Raw genomic sequence first — 21048 nt, forward strand, 5'->3', positions numbered from 1 at the left:
TTGAAACACCTTGAAAACCTCCTACACCTTGAAAAATAAACAAAATAAGATAATTTGGTTACGGTAGAACGGACATTCAGCACTCCGAGCAAGCTGAGCTGTGACAGGTATATTTATTTAATTTAATAAATTAAATTACATTGATTAATTATTTTTTTTTTAAGATTTTTTTTGGGGGCTTTTTGCCTTTAATTGATAAGACAGCTGAAGATAGACAGGAAATGTTTGGAGGAGAGAGTGGGGGACGACATGCACCAAATGATCGGCAGACAGGGAGTCGAACCTGCCCCATTTATTTAATTTTTTAAAAGATATGTTTATGTCATTAAAAAAAAAAATCTTTTTTTTTTTTCGAGTATAAATTTTAATATCCGAATAGCCGTTTTTTATTACAATTTGGTTATATATGTGAATTTTGGAATATCGGTTGACAGCCCCAGAGAGTGCACACTGTGATCCTGTAATCCTCAATGAAGCTGATCTGCTGTTCTTTCTATGTAAACATGTTTCGCTAACATGTTACGCTATCATGTTACGCTATCATGTTACGCTATCATGTTACGCTAACATGTTACGCTTGCATTAGCTGACGTTAGATAACATTCGGTTTCTATCATAGTTGGATTTGTGGGACATTACATTAACATTAGAGCCCTTTCATTAAGCTAACAAAGAAGTTCTGTGTTTTCAAACGGTACCAAAGAAAAGAAGCTATGTGGCTAAGCTAGCAGTAAGCAACTGCAGTGCTCTCCCTGCCAGCTATGTGATTGCTGCTGAGATTGTACACCTGTCCACAGGTGTGCATTAAAGTCATCAGCTCACACAGTGTCAGAGACCTTTTATGTACTTCACTTCCTGTCTTTGTGTGATTTTCCTCCTTTCTGATTGTGTGCCCCGCCCTGAACGTTTTCACCTTTCGTCGTGTTTATCTCACCTGTGTCTGATTACTCCAGGGGTATTTAGTCTCTGTGTTCCTTCCCTTCTGTGCTAGTTCGTCAAACTTTTCTACTCCCTGTATGAATTTTCCTCATGGCTCCTCCTGCGTTTTTTACCTGTTTTAGTTGGACCTTGTCGTTTTCTTTGATATTGGACTCGATAACAGTAAGCTTTGTTTTGACTTTTCGTTCTTTAAAGTCTGATTAAATTCTGCTCTTTGCCTTTGATCTCTGTGATTGAACCAAATGTGACAAAGCTTCCTGACCAGGACACAGAAACATGATCAGAATCAGGTTTATTGATTGGTACGTTCACACATACAAGGAATTTGTTTGGGTGTTGAGGTGCAGAACAATGAACACAGAGTGGAGTAAAAATAGTGGCAGTCCTGCTGTCAGGGAACTGAAATAGAATAAGACAAAAATAGACAATAAGAATAGAGTTAGTCAGTTTGTGAGTCACTGTTGTGATTCTTATGTCATCGTGATGAGAACAGACCAGTTATCCGGTCTCACCTGTTTACCTGAGCAAGCTGAAATTTACTCTGTTGTTAAAAACGAGAGGAGTGATGAATGATGACATGTAATGATAAACAGCTGACGTGCAGGGCCCCAATCTGACTGTCAACACCTGATGACCTGATGACATCACCACTCGTTACTGAGTCTGACCTGCTTCAGAGCAACAAACCGCTACTTCACTGCCCTCGTTCAGAGGGAATCGAACCTGTGACTGTTTCTGTGATGTTAAAAAAAGATCCTGAACAGTAGAGAGGTTCCTCTGCTTGTTGCCATGGTGAACCTGAGAAGGTCTGATCTGCAGGTGTGTGTATGTGTGTGTGTCCGTGTGTGTGTGACACACACACAGAGAAACAGTGAGGGCAGCAGAGCTTTACACCAGTCGTCAGTCTGCATGATAATGAGATGTTAGCCAGCAGTCTTTACACACACACACACACACACACACACACACACACACACACACATACACAACACAGGTAGAGTGCAGCCTCTTTCAGCCTGTTCGAGGGCAGATTGTTGCTCAGTTACTCCTCCGCTCTGTGTGAACGGTTTGAAAGTGGAGCAAAAAGTTTGCAGCTAACTCAAAGAAGAAGCAGTTAGCCTGTAAAACAGTGTGTGAGATGTGTTGGACGGTCTGTTCGTCCAATAAAGCGCACACACAGATTATCTGTCTGATATTTACATGAACAAATCTCCAGAAGGCTCCAACAGCACAAACACGGCCCAGAGGTTACGTTCAGTAACTGAGTTAGCTGAAGGGACACCTAGCAGACAGCTAGCAGCTCCCAGCAGCTCCCAGCTGTCACTCAAAGAGGCCACGCCCCTAATGCTGCATCACTTTAAGCCTTAATATAATGTAAACAGGTGAGCTGTATAAAGATTCTCCCCGTACAGTTGTCATGAAGAGAGAAATGAGCTATAGAGACCCAAACTGTTTTTTGTACCAGGCTGTAAACATGTTTATTTCTGCTGTAAAGTTTAACATGGGGCTCTATGGGGACTGACTCACTGCTGGAGGCAGCCTCAAGTGGACACCAGAGGAACTGCAGGGTTTGGGACGTCAGTGTTTGCTTCATGTTTCTGCCGGTGAACACCTTTTATTGTAGATCTGAGGATGAAAAGGCTTCAGAAAGAGCTTCTGCACACTGCTGACAGCACACATGCACACACACACACACACACACACACACACACACACACACAAACACACACACACACACACAGTATTCCTTTTGGAGGCACACATTGGTTAGTATGTGTGTTTTTGTGTGAGTGTGTGTGCGTGTGTGTCACAGTGTTCTACCCTACATTTTCTGTTTCCGTGCCAACCCACTGGCCAACCACAGACCACCTCTCTCTTTCATTCAGTCATTATCTCTGCCTCCACTTACAGTGTGTGTGTGTGTGTGTGTGTGTGTGTGTGTGTGTGTTTAAAAAAGCAGCCATGGCGACAGAGCAGGAGGAGAGAAATTGAAGAGGACTGAAACGGGAAAAGAGAGAGAGCCAGAGGGTGTGTGTATGTGGTGTGTCTCTGTATGTGTGTGTGTGTGTGTGTGTGTGTGTGTATTAGGAAGTGAAACCAAGTGTAAAGAAATAATCTTGACACAGCCTGGAAATGTAGCAGCTCAGCAGCCGACACACACACACACACTCTCACTCACACACACATCTGTATTATTGGTCATGTGACGTTTGTGTTGATGAATCGTTGATGATAAAAATGATGATGTTTCCTGTCAGGTGATATTTACCAACTGACAGTCAGACATTTATTTGTTTAACTAGAATGATTTTAACTTGACAGACGAGTCTGTGGTTTCAAGTCAGAGATTAGATTATCCTGATAGTGTAAAGTTGCACCTGATATGTTCAAACCAAACTCCATTCAAAAAACAGTCATTTTAAAGTAGTGTTCTTGTCGTCTCACAGACAGACCTGACAAAGCCTCTTTCCAACCCTGCCTCCTGATGTAGTTCTCTCAGCATCCTCTCAGCCTGTTTATTGTCATTAAATCTCAGTATCATCTGTTTATTTTGGCTTCATAGCGCTGTAGTGAGACAGATCTCAGCCCACGTGTGACTTAGATACAGCTAAACTGCCACTCAGCGGAGACAGACGGACAGGCGCTCCACAGCTGAAACAGAATGCCGGTAGTTGGTGTCCATCCATTTGATCAACGACTTCATTACTTGAGTCAAAGTATAGATACTCCTGGTCAAATATTACTCCAATACAAGTGAATGTTTCTCAGTCAAATAATTACTTGAGTTAAAGTACTGGAGTACTTGCTTTTAGAAATACTTAAGTATTCAAAGTATTAAAAAATACTGTAAGTGAATCGTGAACCTTCTCTGCTGTAGCTATCATTACCACCACTAAATGAACCGCCTGATCTGAGTGACGTTTGCTCTGCGTTTGTTCTACGTTCAACCATGGAGACGCACGAGGTACAGGTACGGCAACACCACTTAGACAAACCACATGCAGAACTACACGAACAAAGTTTATTGTTTTTTTTTATTTTAGAAAAGAAAAGAAAATTCATCAGCTGACTTCAGAGCAAAAGTAGAGAGTGACAGGAACATGAAACGTAGTGGAGTCAAAAATATAATATTTGTCTTTCAAATGAAGTGGAGAAAAAGTAATACGTTTACCCCAGAAAAAAAGTAAAGTACAGATACTCAAAACATGTACTTAAGTACAGTGTTCAAGTACATTTACTTCATTACAGTCCACCCCTGATCCGAGCTAACAGCTCATCACACTGGGCACTGGTCAGCCTCAAGCAGCTGGAAGCAGCAGGAGTTTATCAGACACAGCTCAGGAGGAGGAGGGAGGTTAACCAGCTGTGTGAGAGGACAGGAGGTGTTAGGAACACAGACATGATGGAGTATGGTTTCAGTTTCAGTCACTTTAAACTTATATGTATATATGTAATATCATTTATAATGTAGCAGCTGAGTGTAGTGGCTGTCATATAGAAAAATGTAAAGACTGTTTCTTTAAGGTGTTCAGTGAACAATAAGAGGCGTGAAGAAGAGACGCAGAGACAGAGAGAGACGATGTTTCTTACAGAGGAAGAAGCTTCATGATGAGATGTTTGTAGACGCAGAGAGAGAGAGAGAGATGTGCTGTGAGAGCAGATCACACTGCTGTGTGTGTGTGTGTGTGTGTGTGTTTGGACTGAAAGCTTGTCTCCTCTCTTCATCATCAAACACTCTGCTGCTCTCAGTCTGTTCTTCTCTTCCTCTTCATCACATCTCCCTCCTCTGATTCTCTTAACTACTCTCTCCTCCTCCTCCTCCTCTCTCTTGATTACACCTGTATACTCACCTCTTCTGTCCTTCACTTCCTGGTTTAACATTTTCACTTCCTGTTCTCTGAGTGTCATGTGACCCAGCAGGTTGACCCAGTTAGCAGCTGTCCTGATTCACCTGCACTGATCAGATACAAACACGTTAACTCGTGTGTATGTGTGCGTGCGTGTGCGTGCGTGTGTGTGCGTGTGTGTGCGTGTGTGTGCGTGTGTGTGTGTGTGTGTGCATGTCTCTGCAGTGAAATAGTCTCAGATAAGAGCAGATAAACACGCTGGAGGCTCGAGCTTCTATTTCATCTCCTCCACAACCTTTGATGTTCTTCATCCCCCCCCCCATCTCCTTTCCTATTTTTCATCCTCCTCTCTTCCCGAGGAGGAGGAGTTCAGTCATTAAATGTTGCACAGACAGAAACAGAAACACTAAAACCAGGAGGAGGAGGAGGAGGAGGAGGAGGACGACACGTGAAGATATTGAGAGTAAGGAGGCGAGACGAATGGAGGGGATTAGACTGATTGTGTTCAGAGAAACAGAGCGGGGGGGGGGGACTGTTAGTGCTGTTAAGATATGTTATTTTATATTTGATATACTTTTGAAGTGTTCACAGTGCTATGACGGTATAACTGATGGAACGTCAGAGCGATCAGCCGCTGGATGGAAAGATGTAAAGCCTCTGAAGGTAATGACACATAGGACTGTAAATTCAGTCAAACATAAAATATAAATATATTTAAACTCTGACCTTTATGCTGCTCAGGTCTTCTAACATGAGAACTGATATGTCTGATTGCATCACGCTGCATCACGCTGTCTATGGCAGGTTTATTCAGCTTGAGTCGACATGCAGAGTTATCGTTAAATCTGATTTCAATCAGGAGAGAGTAAATGAAGTCAGATAAATATTTATTTTACAATAATCATGTGCTGATGAATCATGGTCTGAAGTCGGGTACTTGGACTCTACGGGGAGATAGTGTGATCAAAGGGTGGCAGCCCTGAGCAGCAGATAGATATATCCCCCCGTGGAGTCCAGAAGCTGGTAGTGGAGGTGTTGTTGGCTGATGATGTCATCTGAGGCTGATGAGATGATGAAGCTGATGAGGAAAGCATGGCAGTGATGGGGAGGTAGGGGCTCACACATCAGGACGGCATAAATGAACTGGAGGCAGAAAAAAGCCAGTTTTAAAAAGACAGCAACAATATGAGACGAACAATGAGGCTGTGCAGCAGAACTATTGGACAGGTGTGACCAGGTAATGAGAACAGCTGATGACTGCAGGAAAATAAGAGAGAGCATGCATGAGGGGGGGTGAGAAAGGCATGTGATATGAACAATAGAACCAGCATGCAGAATATTGTCTTGCTGACAAAACTTCCTGATAGAAGCATGCGCAGATGTACGTAGCTTTGGACAAATGCGTCTGCTAAATGAAATCGTAACATTGTAACGTACGCTAGAGCTTCACTTAAATGACGACATGAAGGCGTGAAGCACCGACTTGAGTCAGAAGACGAAAAACAATGAACAGTTCAGGTAATTAGACTGTAGGTATTCTGTTATTGATGCTGATGAGGATTCTTACCTTTTTTACTGTCTTAAAGTTTTTGAACTTTTGAGCCACAGAACATCTGAGACTGTTTCACAGTCGAGCACAACGAGCTTTAAGAAAGTAAGACAGAACATTTGTAAAACATTTGTACAAAATAATAAAAATAAAGACAAAGCCTGAATGCTTTAACATCCTGCTCGTTAGACTTTACTGTGTTTCTAAAATAAAACTGCAAAAGTGTGAAAACACAGCGACTCTAATCAATCTAATGTTTAAATAAATCTGAAATGAAAACTTCAACAGACGTCAAACCAACAGAAAACTTCTTCTGCTGTTTCATTTCATGATGTGTGTGTGTGTGTGTTTCACCAACAGGTGTGTAATTAGGTAGACATCAGGAGGGTTACTGTGTCATCAGATTCACAGCGGCAGGCAGACACACACACATGCTCCTTCTCTTCTCTTCATTACAAGCCTGATGTTTAGCTGTATGTGGCAGAGAAACAAACTGGAAACACGTCACTGAATTTATTTTAGGTCTAAAGTGAATCATCCTGGAACAATCATGTGAGTCCTTTGTGTCCAATAATCCAAAGTCTCTTTCAGCTTGTGTTTGGTCTCCACCATCTCCTGATCATCTGTCTGTCAACTCTCTGACTGCCTGTCTGCTGTTCAGTTTATCAGAGCTTCGTCACTAAAGCCGCTGCACGAGTGAGCAGTATGTGACTGGCCGCTGAATGTCTTCATTTTCATTTTAAATGCATGAAAACAGGTGGCGCACGCGGGGGGCCTTCAAAATACATGAAGGCCCCACCTCGCAACTTACAGGAGTACATGCCTCGATGGGTCAGGGCTCTTTTGGCGGCAAAAGGGGGTCCTTCATTATCTTCTGATATCAGACGCCTCGTCGAGCATTATCTTCTGATATCAGACGCCTCGTCGAGCATTATCTTCTGATATCAGACGCTTCGTCGAGCATTATCTTCTGATGTCAGACGCCTCGTCGAGCATTATCTTCTGATATCAGACGCCTCATCGAGCATAATCTAACAGATGCCTCGTTGAGCATTATCTAACAGATGCCTCGTTGAGCATTATCTCCTGATATCAGATACCCTGTTGAGCATTATCTCCTGATATCAGACGCCTCGTCGAGCATTATCTTCTGATATCAGACGCCTCGTCGAGCATTATCTCCTGATATCAGACACCTCGTCGAGCATAATCTAACAGATGCCTCGTTGAGCATTATCTTCTGATATCAGATGCCTCGTCGAGCATTGTCTTCTGATATCAGACGCCTCGTCGAGCATAATCTAACAGATGCCTCGTTGAGCATTATCTCCTGATATCAGATGCCCTGTTGAGCATTATCTCCTGATATCAGACGCCTCGTCGAGCATTATCTTCTGATATCAGACGCCTCGTCGAGCATTATCTCCTGATATCAGACGCCTCGTCGAGCATTATCTTCTGATATCAGACGCCCTGTTGAGCATTATCTTCTGATATCAGACGCCTCGTCGAGCATAATCTAACAGATGCCTCGTTGAGCATTATCTTCTGATATCAGACGCCTCATCGAGCATTATCTTCTGATATCAGACGCCTCGTCGAGCATTATCTAACAGATTCCTCGTCGAGCATTATCTTCTGATATCAGATGCCTCGTCGAGCATTGTCTTCTGATATCAGACGCCTCGTCGAGCATAATCTAACAGATGCCTCGTTGAGCATTATCTTCTGATATCAGACGCCTCGTTGAGCATTATCTTCTGATATCAGACGCCTCGTCGAGCATTATCTTGATATTAATGACAATCTTTTTGACAGATAAAAAATCAACATGATAGAATTAGATGCCAAATAGACTTGACTCAGACTTCTTGTCTTGTTTGTAATCCTGTTAATGATTGCTCCTCCTGTTTCCCTACAGGTCAGAGGTCAGTGAAGGCAGCGCTAACAGTGGACAGAGATGATGACCATGCAAAGTAAGCTAACCATATTTGCAGTTTACATTAAAACATGCTTGTTACTGTTGTGTTTGTTTCTGAGAAAAACATTTAACTGTAACAAACAGAATCCTCTTCAGACTGTCAGTGAACAACTTTTAGTGACTTTCACACTCAGGGCCTTTTCATGCACCCAGTGCCCCAGCGCCGCATGTTGTGTAAATAGCAAGTGATCTTAGACGTTAGCGCCTTGGGGCAGGTCTGCCTTAAAATGAGGTGTGGTCAGGCAGGTGGGCGTGTTGCTATCTTCAGGATGCAGAAAGTCTGTCTCTGCCATTTAGAGGGCGCATCATGGGCATACATCGGTGAGTTCACAACATGTACGTTTCTGTCACTCACACAGGGACGCATAGCAGCACTTCTGCTCATAAGGAAAAAGCACGGTATTTGCAGATACAGTGAAATAATGTTGTTTATGGGACTGTGAGACAGCAACACACACACACTCACACCACACACACGCACCTAAGAGGTAAATTCATCATCATGCCTTGTCAATATCTCTACATGGATGAAAGAAGGTCACATTCAGCTCAACCTATCCAAGCCTGAGCTCCTTGTCATCCCAGCCAGTCCCTCTAAGCAACCACAGATCAATATCCAGCTCAGACAAACTGAACTCATACCCATTAAGTCTGCCCGGAGCCTGGGTGCCAATTGACGACCAGCTAACCTTTAAGGTTCATGTGGCCTCGATTGCTCGGTCATGTCGATTTGCCCTGTCCTACATCAGGAAGATCAGACCCTACCTTTCAGAGCATGCAACACACCTGCTGGTACAGGCTCTCATGATATCACACATTGATTACTGCAACTCCCTCCTGGCAGGCCTTCCTGCACATTCAAACCTCTGCAGATGATCCAGAACGCAGCAGCGCGACTCAATCAACCCAAAACAGCATGTCACTGCACTGCTCATATCCCTCCATTGGCTCCCAGCTGCCAAATTCAAACCCTGTCGCTCGCTTACAAAACAGCAACAAAAACGTCTCCTGCCTACCTGAACGCCCTCATCCAGGTGTACACTCCGTCCCGCCCACTCCGCTCTGCCAATGAAAGGTGCCTGGTGCTCCCATCACAACAGGGCCCTAAGTCTCTAACTAGACTCTTCTCCTCTGTCGCCCCCCGGTGGTGGAATGAGCTACCAAACTCCATTCGGTCCGCAGAGTCCCTTTGACCTTTAAGAAGAAGCTAAAGACCCAGCCCCTGATGAACACCTCTGACCTTAATGATGATGATGCTATTGATGATGATGACATCGAGGATGTAGTCTATGCTGACTAGGACTGTCATGATGATGATGATGATGATGATGACTATACTGATCTTGTTGATGTTGCTGATGATGATTATTATTATTTAACAAAACAAAAAAAACGTCCTGTCTGCATTTGAAGCTGTTTGTTGGCTCTCACTGACTTCATTCCCTCCTGTCTCGATAGTTTCTTGAGTTGTATTAACTCTCAGATGTACGTCGCTTTTAATTAACGAAGTAAAGTAACTTTTACTGTGTTAATTGTAACATTGTACTTGATGCAGTATTTGATGATGCAGTATTGTGTTGTCTCTGCAGTGAGTGAAGCAGACAGCGTGGTGAAAGTCGCGGAGTGGCAGCAGACGTATTACTCCTCAGATTCAGGGATTCAGTCTGGAGCGACGACAGTCCGAGACGACGAGAGCAGCACTGAGTACAGTGGGCGTAAGAAGTACACAGGTAGTACTACAAACAGTACTACAAGTGGTCCTGGTGCTGTGACCGCAGGGGGAGGAGACACTGCAGGGGGAGGAGCAGAAAGCCCCACAGGTGAGACTTTGTTTACCTTTTTCTAACTTCATCTTTGTTTCTGTCGTTGCATGTTCATTCGTATTTATCTGTTTTTTCTGCTGTTCATGTAAAGTTGAGTTTAATTTGAAATAAATGAGCTGATGTCAAATCAAGTCATTCATCTATCTTCACTTTAAAATCAGCTTCACAGTCAGAAATAATCCATCTCAGAAAACAAACTGTACCTGTGATTTATACTCGTTTCACTCGCTTAAGCGTCCCATCAAGCTGTTTAAAAGAAAAACACATAAAAAGTCTAATGACACACAGTGTTCATATGACCCTAACCCTAACCCTAACCCATATTACCTGAATGTAGAATCAGAGGCATCAAACTGTAAATAAATTGTTTTTTGCTCTTTTCTTCAGTTGAACATCTCTGAAACTGAAGAAGAGAAATATTAATGTTCTTTATTTCATTCTCTTTATTAATTATTCCTAACAAACTATTCATAGATTTAGACGCTCAGTTCTCGCTGACTCGGGCTCAGCGTGTCAGAGCCGCCATGTTTCCGGAGACACTTGTGGAGGGGGAGGCAGCCATGCCTGTCCAATCAGATCCTAAGCAGCAGAGCAACGTGCAGCGATTGGCCGAACCCTCCCAGCTGTTAAAGACAGCGATCGTCCACCTTATAAACTACCAGGACGATGCCGAGCTCGCCACCAGGGCGGTGCCAGAGCTCACCAAGCTGCTGGGGGACGATGACCCGGTATGCCTCCGCCACACAGAAACACTGAGAACAATTTAACAATTTAATAATCAATAATTAAGATTCTCGTGCAAATACAATAATAATATAATATAATATCTCGTGAGAATATGATAATTTAGATCATTTTTTAATTATCAAACTTTCAGATGCTCATGTTGCAGATATTTACTCTCCTTCAGGGGTGAGACTTTCTGTTCTTCTTTACTTCAGGTGGTGGTGAACAAGGCGGCCATGATCGTCAACCAGCTGACCCGGAAGGAGGCCAGTCGGCGCGTGTTGGTCCAGTCTCCCTCCATGGTGGGTGCCGTGGTGCGCGCCATGACGACAGCTGTTGACATGGAGACAGCACGGTGTGCTGCCAGTGTGCTGCACAGTCTGTCGCACCAGAGGGAGGGGCTGACGGCCATCTTTAAGTCAGGAGGGATCCCGGCTCTGGTCCGCATGCTCAGGTGCTAATACTCACATTACAGTTCTATTAAGTACTTCATTACCACAAACTGTATTTTTTTTTTATTTTAATGGAGAGATGATGAAGACTCTGCAATAACTAATACTCCCCCGCCCCCCCAGGCAGAGTTAATCCTCCTCTCTGAGGATTAACAGACGAGGATAATTCAGACTCATAATTGATTCTGGAGCTTAATTCAACACAAAACTAAAAGACAACGTGAGAGCAGAGTTTGGTTTATGTTTCAACATTCAGCCTTCTTCACCTCCGTCTGTTCATACAAACTGTCCTTCCCTCATTAATAACTTAATCATTTAAACACTTTGATCATTGTGTGTGTGTGTGTGTGTGTGCGTGGAACAGTTTCTTTTCCTTCCTCGATAATTTAACTGCCTTTGAATCTATTTCTACAGTCTGAGTGGTGTTTATATATTAATACTATTTATATACTGTAAATTAAAAACTGTATATGTTTTATGTTACAGACAGCAGTTTACTGTCTGGTACATTTAAATGAGCAGGTTTACTTTGTTATGTCTGAAAGCGAAAGCCCAAATATAACTTCATTTATAAATTAATTTAAACCCCAATCCCTGCATTGAAAGTATATTATAATATTAATGTCAATAATTTTTTCCTTCCTTTATTTTTTCTTCTTTTACTGACCTTTTCACAGAAATGAACAAATTGTTCTACACACAAATACAATGTAATTTAGGTCCCTTTAACCTTGTGTTACTATTATTTACCTTTTAATGTACTTTTGGTTTAACACAAAATAGGCTGCCATAAGAAATACCAACAAAGAGAAACTTAATTCTTACGGTTCGTTTAAGTGACACTAACCTAGTGGGCCCACACACACACTCACACACTCGCCGGCGACCAGAAAAAAAAGGCAAATATAGAAAACAAACCCGTTCCAGGCCTGGTTGATGCTGGAGAGCGTGGCGGCCAAAAACAGTTGAAGCCGTTTCACTCGAACCGAGCAAAATAAAAGTTCAGTACTCAGTACTAACAGAGTTTGAGTCACAGAGTCCGAATGTTACACCTCCAAGTGTAATGGAATGAGCTGGCGAGCTGATGGCGAGCTGATGGCTGACCGTGGTGGACTGACAAGGGAAATCTTCTTCCTCCCTCCTTGCCAGAGAAGCAACCAACCTTTTACCCGGTCCCCTGGAGCGCTATCTGCTAGCTAGGCTATTTAGCTGGAAGGGCTACTCACACAATAACAGCTACTGTGTCTTATTTACTGAAGTTTAAAGTGAACACAGCCGACTTTTCACTGGTCTGCAGTCTTGGGCTCTAGTTTCTACAACGCTATACCTTACAAACACACTTTTCACCATAAATCTCTGGTTACATTTTTCATTGTCTTCTCACTGCTTTCCTCACAGCTCCGCAAGTCACTGCCGCCGCTCGCTCACTTTTTTTTTTGTTGCTCGACCCCTGTTTTTCGCTAGCTCCCACCCAACAGCCAATCACAACACAGGATAAGTGACATGACTCTTCAACAACCAATTTCATATAATAAAACTGAGCACTTAGGTTGTACTCTATTTACCCCACATGCTCACCAAGTGCTCTGCAAACAATCTACTTTGGACATATAGTTTATACTGAACTGAACATATAAATACTAACCAAAACATACTTACTCAGAACAAAGCATTTATTCTGAGCAGAACACATACATATATTTAGGGGCATATTAAATTGCTCTGCGGGCTACATACACATCACAAGTCAGAGACAGAACAGGAAGTTGTTCATGGACTTCCTGCACATTAAAGTTTGTTTTTAATTCAGCCCATTTTAGGCCACATGTGTGTTTCTCTTTGTTAAAGTGTGTTAAGTTTAGACGATTGACACTTTAAATTTAAACCCCTTGAAGACGTTTGCGGGATGATGTTAAACTCCCTGAAATAAACGATGACGTGGGTTTTTAATCAGGATTATTTTCTCTTTGTTTCCTGAAATAATCTGTGAAGCTACTGATGTGTTTCAGACTTCAGATAAAATCTTTGTTCTTATAATGAAAGTTCTCATTTGATCCTGTGAACATCAGTCTGACTGTGGTCTTATTTTCACTCATCCTAATGTGTTCATCAGTTTTCTGTAAGAGTTGATCCTCAGTCACATGACAGCAGGTGTTCATGTAGTGACACCTGTCTCTGTTGGCGTCTGTGTCAGCTGTGAACATTAACTTTCTCTGGTCGTCCACAGACTCGATGACCTTTGACCTCCTCCAGGTGCATGCTGGGAGATGTTCTGGTCGGATGTTTGTGGTTTTTAATCTTTTTTCTCACATACATATATAAGCAATGTACAAAAACAAAAATGAAATTGTAAATAAATGAAACTGAAATTGTAACATTTAATATTCAATATACAGTATATATACAGTACATACGTATATATATATCGTGTACTGGGCGAAATTTTTAGGCAGGTGTGTAAACTCAGAATGCTTTCAGAAATGGAAGTGTTCATAGTTTATTTCCATCAATAAACAGAAGAGAAATCTAAATCAGATCAATATCTGGTGTGACCACCCTTTGCCTTCTAAACAGCATCAGTTCTTCTCGGTACACTTGCACACAGTTTCTGAAGGAACTTGGCTGGTAGGTTGTTCCAAACATGTTGGAGAACTAACCACAGATCTTCTGTGGATGTAGGCTTCCTCAGATCCTTCTGTCTCTTCATGTCATCCCAGACAGACTCCATGATGTTGAGATCAGGGCTCTGTGGGGGCCATACCATCACTTCCAGGACTTCTTGTTCTTCTTCACGCTGAAGATAGTTCTTAATGACACTGGCTGCATGTTTGTGGTCGTTGTCCTGCTGCAGAATACATGTGGGGCCAATCATACACCTCCCTGATGGTATTGCATGATGGATAAGTATCTGCCTGTATTTCTCAGCATTGAGGACACCATTAATCCTGACCAAATCTCCGACTCCATTTGAAGAAATGCAGCCCCAAACCTGCAAGGAACCTCCAGCATGCTTCACTGCTGCCTGCAGACACTCATTATCGCAGCGCTCTCCAGCCCTTCGGCGAACAAACTGCCTTCTGCTGAAGCCAAATATTTCACATTGTGACTCATCAGTCCAGAGCACCTGCTGCCATTTCTCTGCAGCCCAGTTCCTATGTTTTCGTGCATCGTTGAGTCGCTTGGCCTTGTTTCCATGTCGGAGGCTTTTTGGCTGCAGCTCTTCCATGAAGACCACTTGTGGCCAGACTTCTCCGGACAGTAGATGGGTGTACCTGGGTCCCACTGGTTTCTGCCAGTTCTGAGCTGATGGCACTGCTGGACATCTTCCCATTTGGAAGGGAAAGAAGCTCGATGTGTTTTTCACCTGCTGCACTAAGTTTCCTCGGCCGACCACTGCGTCTACGATCCTCAACGTCGCCCGTTTCTTTGTGCTTCTTCCAAAGAGCTTGAACAGCACATCTTGAAACCCCAGTGTGCTTTGAAATCTTTGTCTGGGAGAGACCTTGCTGATGCAGTATAACTACCTTGTGTCTTGTTGCTGGGCTCAGTCTTGCCATGGTGTCTGACCTGTGACATGAAACTGTCTTCCACAGCCTCACCTTGGTAGCAGAGTTTGGCTGTTCCTCAGCCAGTTTTAAGCCTCCTACACAGCTGTTTCTGTTTCACTTAATGACTGTGTTTCAACCTACATGTGACACTGATGATCATTAGCACCTGTTTGGTATAATTGGTTGATCATACACCTGACTATAATCCTACAACATCCCTGACTGTGTGCAGGTGTACCTGTAAGAACTGATGCTGGTTTGAAAGCAAAGCGTAGTAACACCAGATATTGATTTGATTTAGATTTTTCTTTTGTTCGCCCACTGATCGTTTTGTAAATTGATAAAAATAAACAATTATTTATATTTTTGAAAGCATTCTTAGTTTACAGCATTTTTTTTACACCTGCCTAAAACTTTTGCACAGTACTGTTACACAGCAGCTCAATCCAACAGCGCTGCCATGGATTCTTTAATGAAGTTTGGATTTGGTTGGCTTTTGTTTTGTTGACAGTCTGAAGTGTGTAAATTCAATGATGTTTATTACTGAGGCCACAGTTAAAAGTGCTGTTGTACTGAACTACATTATATTGAGATGTGTCCTCCCTATTTACATACATGAGGGGGCCAGAGTATTAGGAACACCTCTGAATATAATGCAGCTCAGTACAGCCGCACCACCAATTCTAACCTTGAGGCTGAAATATCTTTGAATGAACACCTCTGAGCTTAGAAAAGAGCCCGCACATTACAGGCAACATGAAAGCAAATCCTATGGCTGAGCTGGTGTGTTGGATTACATTAGATTTTTTAGGTGTACCTAATGAAGTGGCATTTTTATATATCTACATATACATATGTGTGTGTGTGTGTTGTGTGTGTATAAGATGGAGGAGGTGTTGTGTAGACAGAGATGCCACGACTATAATAAGTAACTGTTTAGATGTTGTGAAGTGCACTCAAAGTCAGGATGCAGACGCTCAGATAAAACAAGTTAAATACGGTTTATTATCAGAGGAGGACAAAGAGCAGAGGAAAACAGGAAAACAGCTTTTACAATTCAGAAAGTCAAAGAAGAAATGTCTCGTAATGACGATCACATCAAATTAATGTTTCTTTAATCTACTTCAGTTTATGACATTTTTCTTTCTTCTCTGTTTTATCTTCCTCATGCAGCTCACCTGTGGAGTCAGTCTTATTTTATGCCATCACCACGCTGCACAACCTGCTGCTGCATCAAGAAGGATCCAAGATGGCGGTGCGTCTGGCTGATGGCCTGCAAAGGATGGTTCCTTTACTGAAGAAGAGTAACCCCAAGTTCCTGGCCATCACCACCGACTGTCTGCAGTTACTGTCCTACGGAAACCAGGAGAGCAAGGTGAGGACGGGGTCTGCATACATCCTGGTTCTGTTTACTCGTCATTACTCATCTGCTGCCTTCTGTTTCCTGCCAGCTGATCATCCTGGCCAATGGAGGTCCAGAGGGTCTGGTTTTCATCATGAGGAACTACAACTACGAGAAGCTGCTGTGGACCACCAGCCGAGTCCTCAAAGTGCTGTCAGTGTGTCCCAGCAACAAACCTGCCATAGTAGAGGCTGGTGAGACCACACACGCTTTAAGTTTAAGTTGATTATTAATATTATTTATAATGCGATACTTTGAAATAACAGGTAGCATGAATCTAGAACATTCAGTGTGTCCCAACAACAAGCCCACCAATGAGGAGGCTGATTAGAAAGCACACCTTAACTTACAGCGTATTAGTATTCATTTTAATAATAATACACTCTAAAATCATATTTAACGTCAAAATGATCAATAACATAAATGTAGACTCAGTGTTTGTTCAGCAGGTAACTGTCTTCTCACCTGTGTGCAGGTGGTATGCAGGCTCTGGGCCAACACCTCACAGGCTCCAGTCAGCGTCTGATCCAGAACTGTCTGTGGACGCTTCGCAACCTGTCAGACGCTGCAACCAAACAGGTACGACACAAAACAGGTACGCAACCAAACAGGTACACAGTGATTGAACCATGAAATTCCATCTATGGTTAGCCCCTTTCACAGCCTGTTCAGATGGGACAGTTTCTGCTCGCCGTCTGTGTAAAAATCAATAAGGAGGACGGATTGGGCGAAGTCGTTCTGCAGAACAGAATCTGTGTTTAAAGGACTTCTGTTTACCACAGAGCATCATGTACAGGTTCCGAGTGTGTCTCCACTGGTCTCTAACTGGTCTGTACAGGCCTGTACTGGTCTCTGACTAGCTTTTGACCGTCTGTACTGGTCTAACTGGTTTTGGTGTGTGTCTGTAGGAGGGTTTGGACGGTCTGCTGCAGATCCTGGTCACCCAGCTGGGCTCTGATGATGTCAACATGTTGACGTGTGCGACTGGCATCCTGTCTAACCTCACCTGTAACAACTCGCGTAACAAGGTGACATGATGGATAAACAAATACATTATAATGTATGATACCATATTACAGTACATTATAATAAACTATATTATAATCCTCTATATGATATCACACTGCATTATATTATACTAAATTAGTCTACATTACTCTACATTATATACTCCTTTTCACCGTCTACATGATCAGAAATATCTGACACACATTTCACCATGGTTACCAGAGAAAACACAAATATTTTATATTCATGTTTAGTGTACTATGTGAACTTTAAACATTTAATATGTGTTAGTTTTATTAGTTTAAACTCCTCAAAAATAAATATTTCATTTTGATGCATATAGATATTGACAATTTGTTCTTTGCATTTCAGTCTGGACACTCTTAACACACATGCATGCACACACACAGACACACATATACAGTGTTTATTCATAGTTCCCTCTGTATTTTTAAACTGTATGTGTATCTAAACTACAGAAAAGAAGCTTTGGCCTCGTTTAGACAAACGTTTCTCCCCTTTAGACTCTGGTAACTCAGTTTGGTGGCGTGGAGGCTTTGATTCATGCCGTGCTTCGAGCTGGGGAAAAGGAGGATGTTGCTGAGCCGGCGGTCTGCGCCCTGCGTCACCTGACCTCCCGCCACCAGGATGCTGAGCTGGCCCAGAATGCCGTGCGGCTTCACTACGGCATCCCTGCTGTCGTCAAACTGCTGTCACAGCCGCACTACTGGCCTGTTGTGAAGGTGAGAGGGGACACTAACCCTAACCCCCACCATTAATAGCTTTTTACTTTACCATCAACATGTTTTTATTTTACCATCAACATGTTTTTATTTTACCATTACATGTTTTTACAACCACCACCCGGTCTGCCATTCCACAGGTACTGTCCCAGACCTCCACACGACATTGAAGAGGCATGTCAGCCACGACAGCCCAACAATGTCCAGAGCCTTTAGCATCTCAGGGCCAATCCCTGCTTCCCCTTTCTGAGTCATCTAACGGTTTGCCAGAACTTCTTTGAGGCCAATCGAAAGACCTTCTCCATAGGCTCCCCAAACTCCTCCCACACCCAGGTTTTTGCTTCCGCAACCACTGAAGCTGCAGCCCTTCTGGCCACTCGATACCTGTCTGCTGCCTCTGGAGACCCCTGGGCTAATCAAGCCCCAAAGGCCTCCTTCTTCAGCCTGACGGCTTCCCTCACCGTTGGTGTCCACCAACGAGTTCTCAGGTTGCCACCACGACAGGCACCGAGGCTTTGAACACGGCCCATTCGGGTTCCATGTCACCAACCCCCCCCAGGAATGCAAGAGAAATACTTCTGGAGGTGGGAGTTGAAGACCTCATGGACAGGGGCCTCCGCCAGACGTTCCCGGCTCACCCTCACTACACATTTAGGTTTACCAGGTCTGTCCGGCAGCCTCTCCTGCCATCTGATCCAACCCAACTCCCAGTTGGTGATCAGTTGACAGCTCTGCTCCTCTCTTCACCCGAGTGTCCAAAACATACAGCCACAGATCTGATGAAACGACAGATCATTATGAGGATCATTGATCTACGGCCTGGGGTGCTCTGGTACCAGGTACACTTCTGAACAACCTTATGTTCGAACATGATGTTTGTTATGGCCAATCCATGACGAGCACAGAAGTCCAATAGCAAGAAACCACTCGCGTTCAGATCGGGCAGGCCGTTCCTCCCAATCACCCCCCTCCAGGTTTCTCCATCATTGCCCACATGAGCGTTGAAGTCCCCCAGTAGAACTACGGAGTCCCCAGACGGGACCCCTTCCAGGACCCTGCCCAGTGACTCCAAGAAGGCTGCATACTCCGAACTGCTGTTTGGTGCATACAAACCACAGTCAGAGCCTTCCTCTCAGCAACTTTCAATTGCAGAGAGTCTCCCTGATCCGGGCAAATTATCTGTTCCACGTTCTTGCCTCTTCATAGGGGGTTTTTGAACCGCTCTTAGTCTGGGCCCTCCCCTGGGACCAGTTTGCCTTGGGAGACCCAACCAGGGGCTAGTGCCCTGGACAACACCGCTCCCAGGTTCATAGGGACACGCAAACCTCAACCACGTTTAGGTGGCGATTCATGGAGGGGACCATCATTTTACCATCACCACCATTTTTACTTTACCATTAATGTGTTTTTATTTTACCATTAACATTTCTATCAGGAGAGACTTCATTAGAGTGAACAATTATTTATTAACAAGTTTGAAAAGATGAAATGTGCGAAGTCTTTGGCGATTAGACCCATCGTGACGTCTTCATGTGCTTGAAGGGGTAGAGAGGCCGAGGGCAGGATCGGATACCCCCGATGGAGTCTAGACACTGGTGGTGGTGATGATGGTGAAGAGAGGATGCATGATGAGCTGAGAGCTGACTTGGACACTGATGAGGTGGATTGGAGGTGACTGGGGTGGAGGAGGGTCGCAATAATCGACTGATTAATCGATTGAATTGAAAGATTAACATGTTTTAACTTTACCATTAACATGTTTTTAATTTACATTACTGGTTTTTATTTGACCATATTTACGTGTTTTTACTTTACCATTACTGGTTCTTATTTGATAAGTTATCATGTATAGTTTTGTATTTAATGTATTCTGTGTTTCTGTCATCAGCTGTTCTTTAGTTGTGTCTTTCATTTGTATTTAATTGGTTAGATAATTTTCTGTTTTATTTTGTCACCTATTCTCTGGTGATGATCCACTTCCTGTATCTCTTCCCAGAGATACAGGACAATCACCGTGCAGCAGTAGGCCAGGAGGCTTTCAATGGTGGCCCAATAGAAGTTTATCAGCAGTTGTTGTGGGAGGAGAGCCTGCTTGAGCTTCTTGATGAAGTAGAGTCTCTGCTCTGAGTCTTTGTGAAGAAAAGATAAAGATTCAGACACATGCTGCTTTCAGCTCTTAGCAGTTTATTAAACCTGGTGTTACAGAAACATTAGTGTCAGGACTGGATGGTGTCAGGATGTGAAGTCCCTAATCTGCAGGCTCGGAGTCAGGAGAACATTTGGACCCTAAAAACAAGCTGTTCACCAGAATCTTTACTCAGATCTTTCCTCCCTGTTATTTTTAAATGTCTCCGTGTTATAATGAGTTTTTATTTTACAGTGTGGACTTCCTGTCTGCAGGGTCACTCAGTTTGTTGTACACTCTGCAGCAGTGAGAACTCTGAGTCAGTCAGCCATGAGATCTTTTCACTCATGTTTGGTTTTTTAACAAGTAAATGTGACACACAGACAGTCTTCTGATCACTTACCTGTCTGACCTCTGCCCCCCCCACACAGGCTACAGTTGGTCTGATCCGGAACCTGGCGCTGTGCCCAGCTAATCAGGCGCCACTGAGGGAGGCAGGAGCTATACCACGATTGGTCAACCTGCTGCTAAAGGCTCACCAGGACACACAGAGACACGCCTCCTCCGCTCAGCAGACATACCAGGTGTGTCAATACACACCCACACATACACCCCCCCCACACACACACACATTCCATTTTTCTGTTTCTTCTTCAATACTAAACTGCTTTAGTGTTATTTTTGCTGGTTTATCTCTTTATAGAGACATTTCTATCTCTCTCCCTCGGTCTCTCTGCCCGTCTGTGTCTCTCTCATCAGGATGGTGTTCGTATGGAGGAGATAGTTGAAGGTTGTACAGGAGCTCTTCACATATTGGCCAGAGACCCAATAAACAGAGGAGAAATCTCCAGTATGCAGACCATTCCTCTGTTTGTACAGGTAACTTAATATTTACACTAATATA

The 21048-nt window shown here is 43.4% G+C and overlaps 1 protein-coding gene across 2 annotated transcripts in view; it reads left to right on the plus strand.

Annotated features, from left to right (window-relative positions):
• The window catches only part of LOC138602639 (junction plakoglobin-like), a 42262-nt gene that overhangs the window by 8399 nt on the left and 12815 nt on the right, over nt 1–21048 (plus strand). For both annotated transcript variants that reach the window (XM_069674144.1, XM_069674145.1), the window contains exons 2-12: nt 8258–8312; nt 9907–10137; nt 10615–10868; nt 11082–11320; nt 16040–16241; nt 16318–16462; nt 16744–16847; nt 17177–17296; nt 17801–18019; nt 20576–20728; nt 20904–21023. In XM_069674144.1, the coding sequence (XP_069530245.1) occupies nt 8297–8312; nt 9907–10137; nt 10615–10868; nt 11082–11320; nt 16040–16241; nt 16318–16462; nt 16744–16847; nt 17177–17296; nt 17801–18019; nt 20576–20728; nt 20904–21023 (1803 nt within the window). In that variant the 5' untranslated portion in view covers nt 8258–8296. The remainder of the gene's footprint in view (nt 1–8257; nt 8313–9906; nt 10138–10614; nt 10869–11081; nt 11321–16039; nt 16242–16317; nt 16463–16743; nt 16848–17176; nt 17297–17800; nt 18020–20575; nt 20729–20903; nt 21024–21048) is intronic.

Source organism: Semicossyphus pulcher, unplaced genomic scaffold, assembly GCF_022749685.1.
Source record: "Semicossyphus pulcher isolate SPU_LCO1_2020_fin unplaced genomic scaffold, fSemPul1.0.p SCAF_23, whole genome shotgun sequence".
In the NCBI taxonomy this organism is placed as follows: domain Eukaryota; kingdom Metazoa; phylum Chordata; class Actinopteri; order Labriformes; family Labridae; genus Semicossyphus; species Semicossyphus pulcher.